Genomic DNA, 12,521 nt, shown 5'->3' with positions numbered 1-12,521 from the left:
GGCCAAAAAGGGGGCGCGGCATCTCTGTATTTTTTTTCCTTTTTCCCCTAACCCAAAACATCTAGAGAAGTTTGTGTTTCATATTCAAATACCTATTGTTGTCCCTGGCAGTTTTGCCCCTAGGGAGGAGGAGACTGAAGAATGGCTTTTCAAAACCTCTTAACTGCCTCCAAAAGATTTTTTTTCCTTTTCTTTGCCTTCAAGTAATTCTTTTTTGTTTTGTCATTGAGCTAAATCTGAGGTATCAAGGGGCCATTGGGGAGGGGGGCGGGGGAAGGATCAGAACTCTTCTCCCAAACATTCCTTGTGAGGCTTTTACTCCTAGCCAGTGCATACCAGGGTAGTGCCACCTATGGATAGGAAGTAGAGATTGCAAATATGGCCCAGTTTCCTGCCTATCTCAAACAGTTCCTGTTTCCAGAGAGCCTTACCAAGCTCAAACTGCTACCAGTTATAGGATGTCTTTTCTTCCCACTGTTCCTCGGTGCACTGGTTCTTGCAATTAGCTTGTATAATCCTCAGATTCACAGGGAAGATTCACCTCTCTAAACCCCCATGTCATTTTGGCCTGCCCAGTTTCTGCAACACATCCAATGTGGGATTTGTCCACATTATGCCCAGTGCCTATATGGGGAACATCAGAGGTGTGACCAAAGGGATCTAAATGGATGATGATACTGGGGAGGGGAAGGAACCTTAATGAGATCTGGAGGTGAATTTTAAGCCTTTTCAGACTCCATTGTTTTATTGATGCTAACCGTTTGAGTTTATTCTCCTCCAAAATAGCAAACAAGTCTTTGTAACATAGCTATTGGAATTGGAGAAAAGGACTTTTGAATTCAATGTCTATATCCTGTAACATGTATTGTATTTGCTGATTGTTTGTTTTAAGATTTAATTTTGTTGGGGGCAGCTGGGTAGCTCAATGGAGAGCCAGGCCTAGAGAAGGGAGGTCCTAGGTTCAAATCTGGCCTCAGACATTTCCCAGCTGTGTGACCCTGGGCAAGTCACTTGACCCCCATTGCCTACTCTTACCACTCTTCTGCCTTGGTGCCAATACACAGTATTGACTCCAAGATGAAAGGTAAGGGATTAAAAAAAAAAAGATTTAATTTTGTTTTTAAGATTTATATATTAAGTTAATCTATAATATTCTGTTACTGTGATTTAGCTATTAGTTATATATTCTGTTGCATTGTCTTTATTTGTAACTTTCCCCTATGACTGTATTGAAGAAAATATTGTAAAAGCCCATAGTCAACTTGTACAAACCTTTTTCAGTGGCAAAACCATAGGTCTTTATGGATGCTGGGTTTGCCACCAGATCCATCAAGGTCTCATGTTGCCTAAAAGGCCTTTTGTGCCTTTGTTAATTGTCACATAGATTATGATGGATGAACTCCATCAAACTGTTTACAACCTGTATACAACCTATGGAGAATTTAATGAGCTAAATATCTCAATTGATTTTAAGGGGTCTTCAGAAGTGATTTTCAGATATCTGGTAGCATTCCTACCTCTGACCGATCATTTGCCTGCCTTTGAGTTGTTTGTAACAAGAGGGAAGTAGTTGAAGTGAAGTGCAATAGCATTGGTTTTTTTTCCCCATCAATGCATTTATTAAAAGTGTAATGGATGAGATATCCAAAGTGATTTTCACTATTTAGTCCTCAGCTCCACATTGAAAATGGGTGGGACATATTGGAGACAGGTCTTTTACACTGTTACAGTCTCATATCAGAGGGATGCAGGTCCCTGAAAAGGGGCTTAGTTACCCTGTAATGGGTTATAATCTCATCCAGGAGGTGGGAAGGATTTTCCTGGGAAGCCTAGGAGCTTTCTGAATGGGTTTTTATATTTGTAACTCTTCAGCTTACTCTATCCTTCTACCAGAATGATATAAATTCTTGGTGACATTTTAGACCCAAAAGGTTTTCATCAGCAGTACAGAGGTTTGTGTTTTTTTCTGGGGTCCTCTGCCAAATTTTGGAATGATGGCAGTAACAGACTTTGTTAAAAATATCTCAGCCAAGGTTGAAATATTCACTAGACCTATAGAATTTGTGACAAGTATCCATGAGCTTCAAAAGTTTTTTAAATGTCACACATTAAATGGGCTATTGTGATTTTGGGGAATTTTAGTATTTCTTTGAATGTGCATTACCTCAGATATGAAGGTAAATTATGTTATGATCATAGGAGATATTTATCATTAATTATTTGGATGAGGATAATTTCCATTCATGGAAGATTTTCAACTTTATTAAAATTACAATGTAAACATTAATAAAACTTATTTGAAAACTTATAAAAATTATTATATAAAATTATCATAAATCTTTTCAAATTTTATATAATGTTCTCTAGCATAGTATTTGCAAAAGTCAAATTTCTGGCTTGAGTTTCTAATGTTCAATTTTCTAGACATAATATTTGAAGTTTCCAAAAATTATTTTAGATATTCAAGGTAAGAGTTTTTCTACTTTATTTTTAAGGTACTGAAGTTAGTTGGTTTACCTGTATTTTTAATATGTGACTGAAATGGATCCAGATAAAGTTCAAATCATTTTAATAGTTAAGATCTTCTTTATCTTAATACAGAATAAATTAGAAATTTAGAAGTTAATTGGTCATGTAAGTTGTCTTCAACATCTTCTGTAGTCAAGACATGATCAAGATTATTTGCATGTAGTTTTGCATGGCATTAAACAGAAGCAGCAGCTTTCTCAATAAACTGTGCCAGTTTTACATCTCTCTTGGTCAGTCCACCACAGTCGTGTGAAATAAGAGTTATCTGTACCTAAAAGAAAGAAAACAACTTACTAAAGAAAAAAAAAATCAAACTCTTTACTGTCTTTCAATAGGAGAGATCATTGATCTAATATTAAATATTCACATCACAATTTTAAAAAGAAGCTTAGTAAAAGTTTGATTTATAAGCAGCTACGGTGGCATAGTAGATAGAGTGCCAGACTTGAAGTCAGGAAGACTCATCTTTCTGAGTTCAAACCTGGCCTCAGACACCTACTAGCTATGTAACCTTTAACCATGTCTGCCTCAGTTTCAGTATCTATAAAATGATCTGGAGAAGGAAATTACAATGCACTCCAGTATTTTTGTCAAGAAAATCTTAAATTGGGTCACAAAGAATCAGATACAACTAAAAAAATGACAGAACAACAAATCTTTATGTGAAAATACCTGTAATTCCTAAATACAACAAAACCAAAGAAGGAAATTTCATTATAATGTGACTCTTACCATGTTAACAGCTGACTTAGAATGAAAACCCCCTTTCAAGTATAAAGTCAATTTAGTCTCAACCTTTCCCCATGAGAAAAAAAAATTACTTAAATGAGGTTTCATTTTAATTAGTTTAAATTCTAAGTTTAATTAGGCCACTAAGGGGAGTTATGTCATTAAAAACAGCATCTTAATTATTTTTATGTTTGAATCCCATTTTGGACAGGAAAAGAGTAAACTAGTTGATAAACAAAATAGCATTTTTTCCATTAGCAGAGGTGTCAAGGAGAACAGTCTACCTCAGAATAAAGCTGTAGTAAACTCTCATTCTCTCCATCTACTCTTGTATGTGGGTATGTGTATATGTGTGTGTGTGTGTGTGTGTGTGTGTGTGTGTGTATACATATACACATATTATGCTACAGCATATTAGGGTTGTACAGATCACAAGCAGATCATGCCCTGACTACTTCCAGGTCATGTGACTCAGCACTTGGCTCCTTTGGGATAACAAATTTCCTGGCTACTTCTGGCTCTGCACTATATTCTTCAATATGATGCCTGAATAGCCCCCAGCCCAGCAGCCCAATACGCAGACACACCACTGGGTGAGTGGTGGCCAGGGTCCCAAAGAAGCTGCAGCAGGCCACAGCTAAAAAAGAGGCAGGAATTCTCACTCTCTCTCCCCAAGCACGTACATATATATTCTCACCACACAGGGGACATCTGAGTTAATGTCAGCATCCTCACCTAACTGCTCTCCAAATATGGACAACGGATTTTCATACAGGTATGGGTCAGAGACTTACACAACAGCCACCAGCGGTGTCAGTGAAAGGAAGATGGGGTCCCAAGGTCTGACTTCTCCCCGCCCCAGAGGATGAATGGGGGCACAGAAAGCAGTGCATGAGCAAATGAAGACCAGAAAGATGGTGAAATCTATCAGAGCAAAGTAAAGCCAGAGAGAACCAGCAGAGATCCACAGGGGTTCTATCATCATGACATAGGTACAGGGTGAAAGGCTAAGGGAATCCTCTAGGAGTGGTTACCTCTAGTTTCCTTTAGGATAGTGGGCATGTGTGATGAGGTTTAAGGGGCAGGGTACTATTACCTGGTTTTCAGCTACTCCTGCCATCTTTTATCTTATAAACTAAAGAAATAGAGGTCATGGGGTCCAAATGATCTCAACTAATTCTCAAATATTAAATCTAAGAAGCCAGACTTGGTGGCATAGCAGAAGTCCCTAACTGTTATTATAGCCTTCCCAGCATCACTGTCTTCTCATTACTTGATCTCCAACTTTCTCATGCAAAGGTCCAACAGCTATGGGCCCTCCCCCAACCCCAACTGCTCTCTCCAAAGGAGGGGACTGTCCTCAGTATACTCTGACCCAGGGAAAAGGAAAAGATTTATTCTATGCCTAGGCATTTTGCTAATAAATGCTTTCTAAATATTTCATTTGTTCCTCATAACAACTCTGAGGCTGCTATCATGATCCCCATTTTACATTTGAAGAAATTGGGGGTCCATGTAGCTAAGTGGCTCTGTGCATTGAGAGATGGGCCTAGAAACAGAAGATCATGTGTTTAAATCTTGCCTCAGACAATTCCTAGCTATGTGTCCCTGGACAAGTCACTTACCCCCTATTACCTAGCCCTTACCACTTACCTTCTAACTAACTATGGGGGAGAGGGAGGGAGGGAGGAGGAGAAATTGAGAAAATGAATAGCTCAAACTCACATTTGTTAATAAGTATCTGAGGACAGATTTGAACCTGGGTCTTCCTCATTCCAGACTCAATGTTCTAACCAATGTGCCATCTAGAGAATATTTGTGTGTGCTCTAAACAGTCTGCCTAAATGCTAAATTTTCTCTCATTTTACAGAAATGATTACCAAGGGGTAAACAAAACACCTTAAAAATCTTAAAAGATATAGGGTATTCCAATTGAATTCAAGGACAGGAAACAGTTTTTGTTTTAATTACTTTTAATCACAACCCTCCCACACCCCACACCCCACACAATGTCACTTGATAGAAGGTATCTTCTGTGTAGTAATTCAAGTCAATTACATCACAAAATTTCTCCCTTACTCAGATATTTAGCCTTTCAAGAAATAAGAGATAAAGAAAAATGCCTTGCAAATCAGACATTCCCATAGTGGGACCTAATTAGACTACACTTGATTTATATTAATTCCAGAGGAAAAACATAAAATAAAGGAAAATGTTACTAAATTGAAATAATACACATAAACTATGCTTTACAAAGTACTTTATAAATATTATCTTATTTTATCCCCACAACAACTCTAGGAGGTAGATAACATAATTATCCCCATTTTACAGTTAAAGAAATTGAAGCAAGTTAAGTGACTTGTCCAAGGTTAAGTGTGTAACTATATATTTGCACTCATTCAGGTTTTTTTAACACAGTATGATACTCTATTCATGGAATCGTCTATCTGTTAAAAAAAGTGCAAATGCCTACTGACAAAGGACCAACAGAGTTTGTATTATTGGAAATAATTTCATGTTTATTGTGTGTTTGTGCAAAGATGTGTTGTGTATGTGTACATACAAAAACATCTATACATGCACACTTATAATATATATGCTTTGACTGTTATCACACATTTTAAGAACGAAAAATAATAGAAAATGCTTTCTGGGGCAGCTGGGTAGCTCAGTGGAGTGAGAGCCAGGCCTAGAGACGGGAGGTCCTAGGTTCAAACCCGCCCTCAGCCACTTCCCAGCTGTGTGACCCTGGGCAAGTCACTTGACCCCCATTGCCTACCCTTACCAATCTTCCACCAAGGAACTAATACACAGAAGTTATGGGTTTAAAAAAAAAAAAAAGAAAGAAAGAAAGAAAATGCTTTCTAATGTACCAGATATACCGATCCATGTCAGGTAAAATAAAGCAATGTTAAGAGAAACAGATTGCTTAAAATATGTATTTACAGTTATCAAAATATAAACCAATGAACTAACCTTGTTATATACATTAAACCATTCAGGGTGGTGATTCATCTTTTCTGCTTGTAGTGCAACTCGGGACATAAATCCAAAAGCCTAGAAAGAGACACAAAAAATTAACTATTCATATTTTCTCCAGCACTGAATCAATGTGTAAAAAAAATTCAACCAGATAAAAGATATTACTAAAATCATCACAAAACCTCAAAGGAAACACACACAAAAAAAACAAGTTATCTTCTCAGGGCTATGGTGGGATGAAGCTCACAAGGAAAAGGAGAGATTTTAACTGATGAAAAGTCACAAGCCAAAAAAACTATTCTCATTCAATTATCCTATCTGGACATTTTAATTGTCTATAGAATGACATACTCAAAAATAATGTAGCTGCAACTTTCCAAAAGCAAGCAGGCCTGATTGTGCCTTAAATCTATAACCGCTGAGACTTTCATCACTTTCTAGTTAGGCACCTAAAAGAATTACTTTTCTGTACGTTACAGGTGTTTTTCTTTCAGTTAGCAATTACTAAACTAAGCAAACCATTAAGCTTTTCCAGTAGACTTAAATGTAAAATGCCAGCTGTGAAAGAGAATATTTCCCTATCTAACTACCAACCTCCCTTAATAATGTTGTGATAGAATGAAAAGTTTCTTTTAATTATTTCAACAATGCAACCAGTAAAATGGCATATTCTCCATGCTCCTTTCACCCTCTAACCCAATGATTCCCAAAGTGGGCGCTACCGCCCCCTGGTGGGTGATGCAGCGATCCAGTAGAGTGGTGATAGCCACAGGTATAGTTATCTTTCCTATTAATTGCTATTAAAATTTTAAAAAAATTAATTTCCAGGGACCTAAGTAATATTTTTTCTGGAAAGGGGGCGGTAGGCCAAAAAAGTTTGGGAACCACTGCTCTAACCCTCCAGGAAAAGAAGTTACAGCTAAATTTTTAGGACAAAGCAGAGAGCACTCCAATAGAGGAGAACTCTAATCTTTTAAGTGACTGCTCAATCAGCCCTTCCCTCACCAACTTCAAAGCTCCAAATCTGAAGCCGACCTTGGGATCCTCACTGCTATACACTCTCCCAGAATATTCTAAGATGACAAGAAGCAGAAACAGATACTACCAATCCTGGAGGAGGAAGGAAGAAAATGAAAATATGCTCTCTTCTGCTGGGTTGCCTAGCCCTAGGTTTGAGGGTCACAAGGCTACAGGTACTCTATACACAAACACCTTTGCCACACCCAACAGATGTTTCAGCTGTGACAGGAGAAGGAAAAGAGGAGACCCAAGGGAGAAATTGGGGTAGAAAGTCAGCATGCCTAGCTATTCTGGGCCTAAATGAGAGGAAACTTAAAATCCAACTAATGCTAGTCCTGTTTCCCCATGGGCCACTAAAGCTAGCAACTTAGACTAGCAAATATATCCTTCAACCTTTCAGTAGGCTAAGGCGAATCTGTGGCCTAATATTGGGGAAATACCAATCAACAAAGCGGAAGGAGTTAAAAAATGGTGGGTGAATGCAAGAAAAGTAGTCTGAAACCCTAAAGATTTGGGGGGGAAACTATTTTTTAAAAAAAGCCCAGAGAATAAGGCAACTAAATCCAGGAAATGCAAAAACAAGAGAGTACAACCTCTTCAAAGAAATTTATAGTACTCTCTTAACAAATATTTTAAGACAAATAAAAATGATCCAGTGTGTGATGAAATAAAGAACATTTTGAACTCTTATGAGAATATAGCATAAGAACAAAAAATTTCAGAATGGTTCAAAATAAAAATGAAACCTATAAAAATATAAGAAATGAATATAACTCTCAACTTAGAGCCCTAAATGCATTATTTTGAAATCCAAGACAGTAGAAAAATTTCAATGACAAAACAACAAATTCTGCAAGCAGATAGAGAAAAGATTCAGCTATAACAGAAAAGAAATTTGAATAACACAAGATTATATACCAACAAAGAGAAATTACAGAGAAATGGAAGAGTATATTCTGAAAAGCAAAGGAGCTTAAGTTGTATCCCAAAATACAATACTCAGAAAATCTGAGCCTAAGCATCAACAATACAAGATAGACAACTGAACAAGGCAATTGTGGGGGAGAGGGGGGAGAGTATGAACAGAATATTCAACTTACAAACACCTCAAACAACAGAAACATAAGAAAGACAAAGAAGTTAAAATATTAAGGAATAAAGAATGAAATTATCTCATATTTAGGTATTATATATTCTTAAGAGAAAGATTGACCTACAGAGTTTTTTTTAAGGGTTAATTAAGGCATAAAAAACATACAAGAAGATATAAGCAGAACTTTATCATCATTAAAACTTTTTTTCAATTAATGAGCATTTATTCCTCTTTATTCCACCATCATTCTTCTCTTCCTCACTCTCTGGACTTTCCCTGCTAAGACCAGAACCCTCCTCAAATTCATTCTCCCCCTGGATTTCTTACACTGGAAGTACACTCTGTCCCAAAAGCCTCTTCCTCTGACTGGCTGGTTCCTTCCAGAACCTCCATTTTAAGAAAAATATCAAGGCCAGTCAAGCTTTTATTCCTCTACAGGCTCCACTACTATTATCACTATCTCTTTGCCCCTTGGGGACTGTCCAGCTTTTCAGCTTCCTTTCATGTGTTGCCTTTTCCCATTAGAATGCAAACTCATGGAGGATAACCGGGTGGCTCAGTGGTTGAGAGCCAGGCCTCAAGACGGGAGGTCCTAGGTTCAAATCTGGCCTCAAACACTGTGTGACCTTGGACAAGTCACTTGATTCCCATTGCACAGCCCTTACCACTCTTCTGCCTTGGAACCAATACAAAACATTGGTTTAAAAAAAAAAAAGAATGTAAGCTCATTGCAGCACATAATTAGCTTAAGTGGATCAAGAGTCAGGCCTAGAAACAGGAGGTCTTGGGGTCAAATCTGGCCTCAAAACACTTCCTAGCAGTGTGGGCATGGACAAGTCACTAAACTTCCACTGCCTAGCCTTTATCACTCTTTAGCCTTGGAACCAATTTACAGTATTAATACTGAGACAGAAAGTAATGGTTTTAAATAATAAAAAGAAAAAAGAATGTAAGCTCATTGAATGCAGGAACTATTTTTCCTTCTGCTTGTATTTGTATTCCCTGCACATAGCACAATGCCTGGCACATAAGTACTTAATAAATGTTTATTGACTTATTTTCTTTCTCCCACTTACTCCCCTGGGGGGAGGGCAGGGTGGAGAGAATAGCTCTTGTAACAAATATGCATAGTCATGAAAAATAAATGCTCACATTTGACCATATGTATTTCATCTGCGATATTTAATCCATTATCACACTATCAGGAGATAGGTAGCATTCCTCATATTCATTTCAATAATTTGTTTAATTATTCCAAAACTGATGGGCACTGCCATGGTTTCAAGTTTTTGCCATCACAAAAAGAGCTAATATAAATATTTTTGTAGATATGTCTTTTTCCTCTCTTTGGAGAACAGATCTAGTAGTGGAATCTCTACATAAGAATAATTATTTATCATCTTACTTTTTGTTAACTTTGGCCATCTGATATGTGGGAAATAGAACCTCAAAGTTGCATTAATTTGTATTTCCCTATTTTCTCCCCCAATTACCTGTTTCCCTTCTAATTTTAGCTACATTGGTTTTGTTTAGGCAAAAAAGTCTATATTTTATGTAAACAAAATTGTCCACTTTCTCTTCTGTGATCCTCTCTAATGGTTGTTTGATCATTAACTCTGCCTTTATCCACACATCTGAAAAGCAATTTCTTCTAATATAGGGTGTTCAAAGTGTTACTATAGTTGTAAGCCTTGACAGCTCATAATTTATCGGCGAAACAATTAATAGAATTTACTGAAATAAAATAAGTAAAAGTGGGGGAGCTGAACTGAAGCATCATGGCCTAAACCTCACCACCTCTTTACAGGATGGAGAAGCAAAGGAAGGATGTATGAAGGGGGTAAAGTAACTGAGGGATGCACCTATTCCAACTACATGAGACAATGATAAAGGGATAATGATTCCTATAGTCTCTGAAAGCAAACAGAAGAGGCAGCAGATGGAAGGGATTGAGTCTGTAAGACTAAAAGATTAGAGGATCACAAACCAATGGGGGAAGGGGAATCCCATGGGGGAAAAAGTATGTGCCTGAAATGAGAGATGCAGCCTTCATATGAGTTTAACTTAGGGTACCTGGTACATAAAGCAACCATCTTTCTGAGACAGTATTATGCCTACAATATGCCAGGCAAAAGGGTTGTAACTTCCTAAGAGCAGTTAGTACTCATAAAGGAGGCAGGGGTCAAGGACCCAAGGATGACATGGCATATAGCTTTGAGGAGAATAATTAGGGAAAGATGAAGTTAGAATTGGGCACCACGATTTGAGCTATAGGATAAACTCTACAACATGGTGCTGCTTCTATTTCTGTATTATGTGCATTTCTCAATTTTTTTAATTACCAGTTCTTATCCCAATGCTTAACAAATGGTAAACAGTTAATTAATACTTTTTAATTTATTTATTTAGGATCCTAGAATTCTGTGATTCGGTTTAAAAAAGGCATAGTACATGAAGAAAATTTTAGTATAGACAGAAAATTAAGGAAGAGAACAACAAAAAGAAAAACTTCTTAGAAAAAGATGCAGGAAGGAAAAAAATTATCAAACTTAAGTTGGAGTGGGACAAGAAGAGAGGGAGTAAAGAAAGAGACAAAAGAAGGGAAGAAACAGATAAAATAAAAACACAAAACTAGAGGAGAAAATAAGCAAACAAAAAAGGTTTCCTGCAAAAGATAATGTCTGAGTTACATCTTTAAAAAGGGGAACTCTGAGGCAAGGAAAGAACATATTTCAAGCATGAGGACAACCACTGTAAAGGCATAAAGATGGAAGATGGATTGTCATGTGTGAAGAACAGTGAGAAAGCCATTGTGGCTAGATGCAAGAAGTGCAGGAGGGAGAGCAATCTAAAAGCCTAGAAAGGTAGTTTGGGGCCAAAGTACATAAGGCTTTAAAAGCTAAACAGGGAAGTTTATATTTTATCATAAAGTCATTAGAAAACCACTGGAATTAGTTAAGTAAGGGAATCATATGGTCAGATTTGTCAACAGTACATAGGATGAACAGAAAAGAGAGACCTGAACAGAATTAGTAATTGTATGACTGTAGAAAAGGTGACAAATGTTAGTGATGTTGAGAAAGTAGAAATGGCAACTAATTGGAAATTTGGAGTGAGGGAAAATGAAGAGTTCAGGATAGTAATAGATCATGAATCTGAGACACTGGAAGGAGGTGGTACCTTCAGCAGAAACAGGGAGTTTTGGAAAAGAGAAGTATGTTTAGACATGATGAGTTTATAATGTCTCCAAAATATCCAGATGAAGTTCAAGGGAGAGATCTAGGAACCATCAACATAGTTAAGATAAGTTAAAACCATGGAATCTAATGAGGTTATCAAGAAAGTATACAGGGACAAGAGAAGAGGCACCAAATAGACTCTTAGAAAACACAAAATTAAGGGGCATTAATGAGAATAATGAACGAGGAAAAAAGAAGTGATCAGGGGCAGCTGGGTAGCTCAGTGGATTGAGAGTCAGGCCTAGAGACAGGAGGTCCTAGACACTTCCCAGCTGTGTGACCCTGGGCAAGTCACTTGACCCCCATTGCCCACCCATACCACTCTTCCACCTAGGAGTCAATACACAGAAGTTAAGGGTTAAAAAAAAAAAGTGATCAGGAAGAGGTAAACCAGCAGAATTGATTATATCAAAAAAAGAAAACATTTTTAACAAAACGTTATGAGTATTATAATATTCATGCCGAAAACCTTACAAAACATGGGCACAAAAGGATATTTTTTAAAATGATAAAAAAGTATTTATCTAAAATCAAAAGTTAACATTAAAAGCAATAGAAAACAGAATAAATAAAGGAATGAAGGTGAGGCCACCCCTTTCCCACTATTATTTGATATATTTCTAGAAATGGTAGCAGTAGCAATAGCACAAGAAAAAGAAAATGAAAGCATAAAGATGGGCAGAGAGAAGACAAAACTATCTCCATTTGATGACCACGTGATAATTTGCTGACAAAATCATTGAGAATCAGCAAAGAAACTAACAGAGAGATTAATATCTTCAGAAGAGTAGGTAGGCAGAGTAAATCCCTCAAAAATCAAAAGTATTTCTCTAAAAGAATAATAAAATTCCATTCAAAATGCATACAACATGCCAGATGATACCTTCTATACTGTGAGGAAGGGAAGAAGGGACTGAGATACCTGG

General features: G+C 37.1%; 1 protein-coding gene across 2 annotated transcripts in view; it reads right to left on the bottom strand.

Annotated features, from left to right (window-relative positions):
* Positions 1-2,396: 2,396 nt before the first annotated feature.
* Positions 2,397-12,521, bottom strand: part of PCBD2 (pterin-4 alpha-carbinolamine dehydratase 2) — a 55,568-nt gene continuing 45,443 nt past the window's right edge. For both annotated transcript variants that reach the window (XM_044661924.1, XM_044661925.1), the window contains 2 exons: positions 6,238-6,318; positions 2,397-2,800 (listed from right to left, as the gene is read on the bottom strand). In XM_044661924.1, the coding sequence (XP_044517859.1) occupies positions 2,705-2,800; positions 6,238-6,318 (177 nt within the window). In that variant the 3' untranslated portion in view covers positions 2,397-2,704. The remainder of the gene's footprint in view (positions 2,801-6,237; positions 6,319-12,521) is intronic.

Source organism: Gracilinanus agilis, chromosome 2 (assembly GCF_016433145.1).
Source record: "Gracilinanus agilis isolate LMUSP501 chromosome 2, AgileGrace, whole genome shotgun sequence".
In the NCBI taxonomy this organism is placed as follows: domain Eukaryota; kingdom Metazoa; phylum Chordata; class Mammalia; order Didelphimorphia; family Didelphidae; genus Gracilinanus; species Gracilinanus agilis.
Note: the sequence above shows the minus strand (reverse complement) of the source record. Positions and strands in the feature narration are given on the sequence as shown.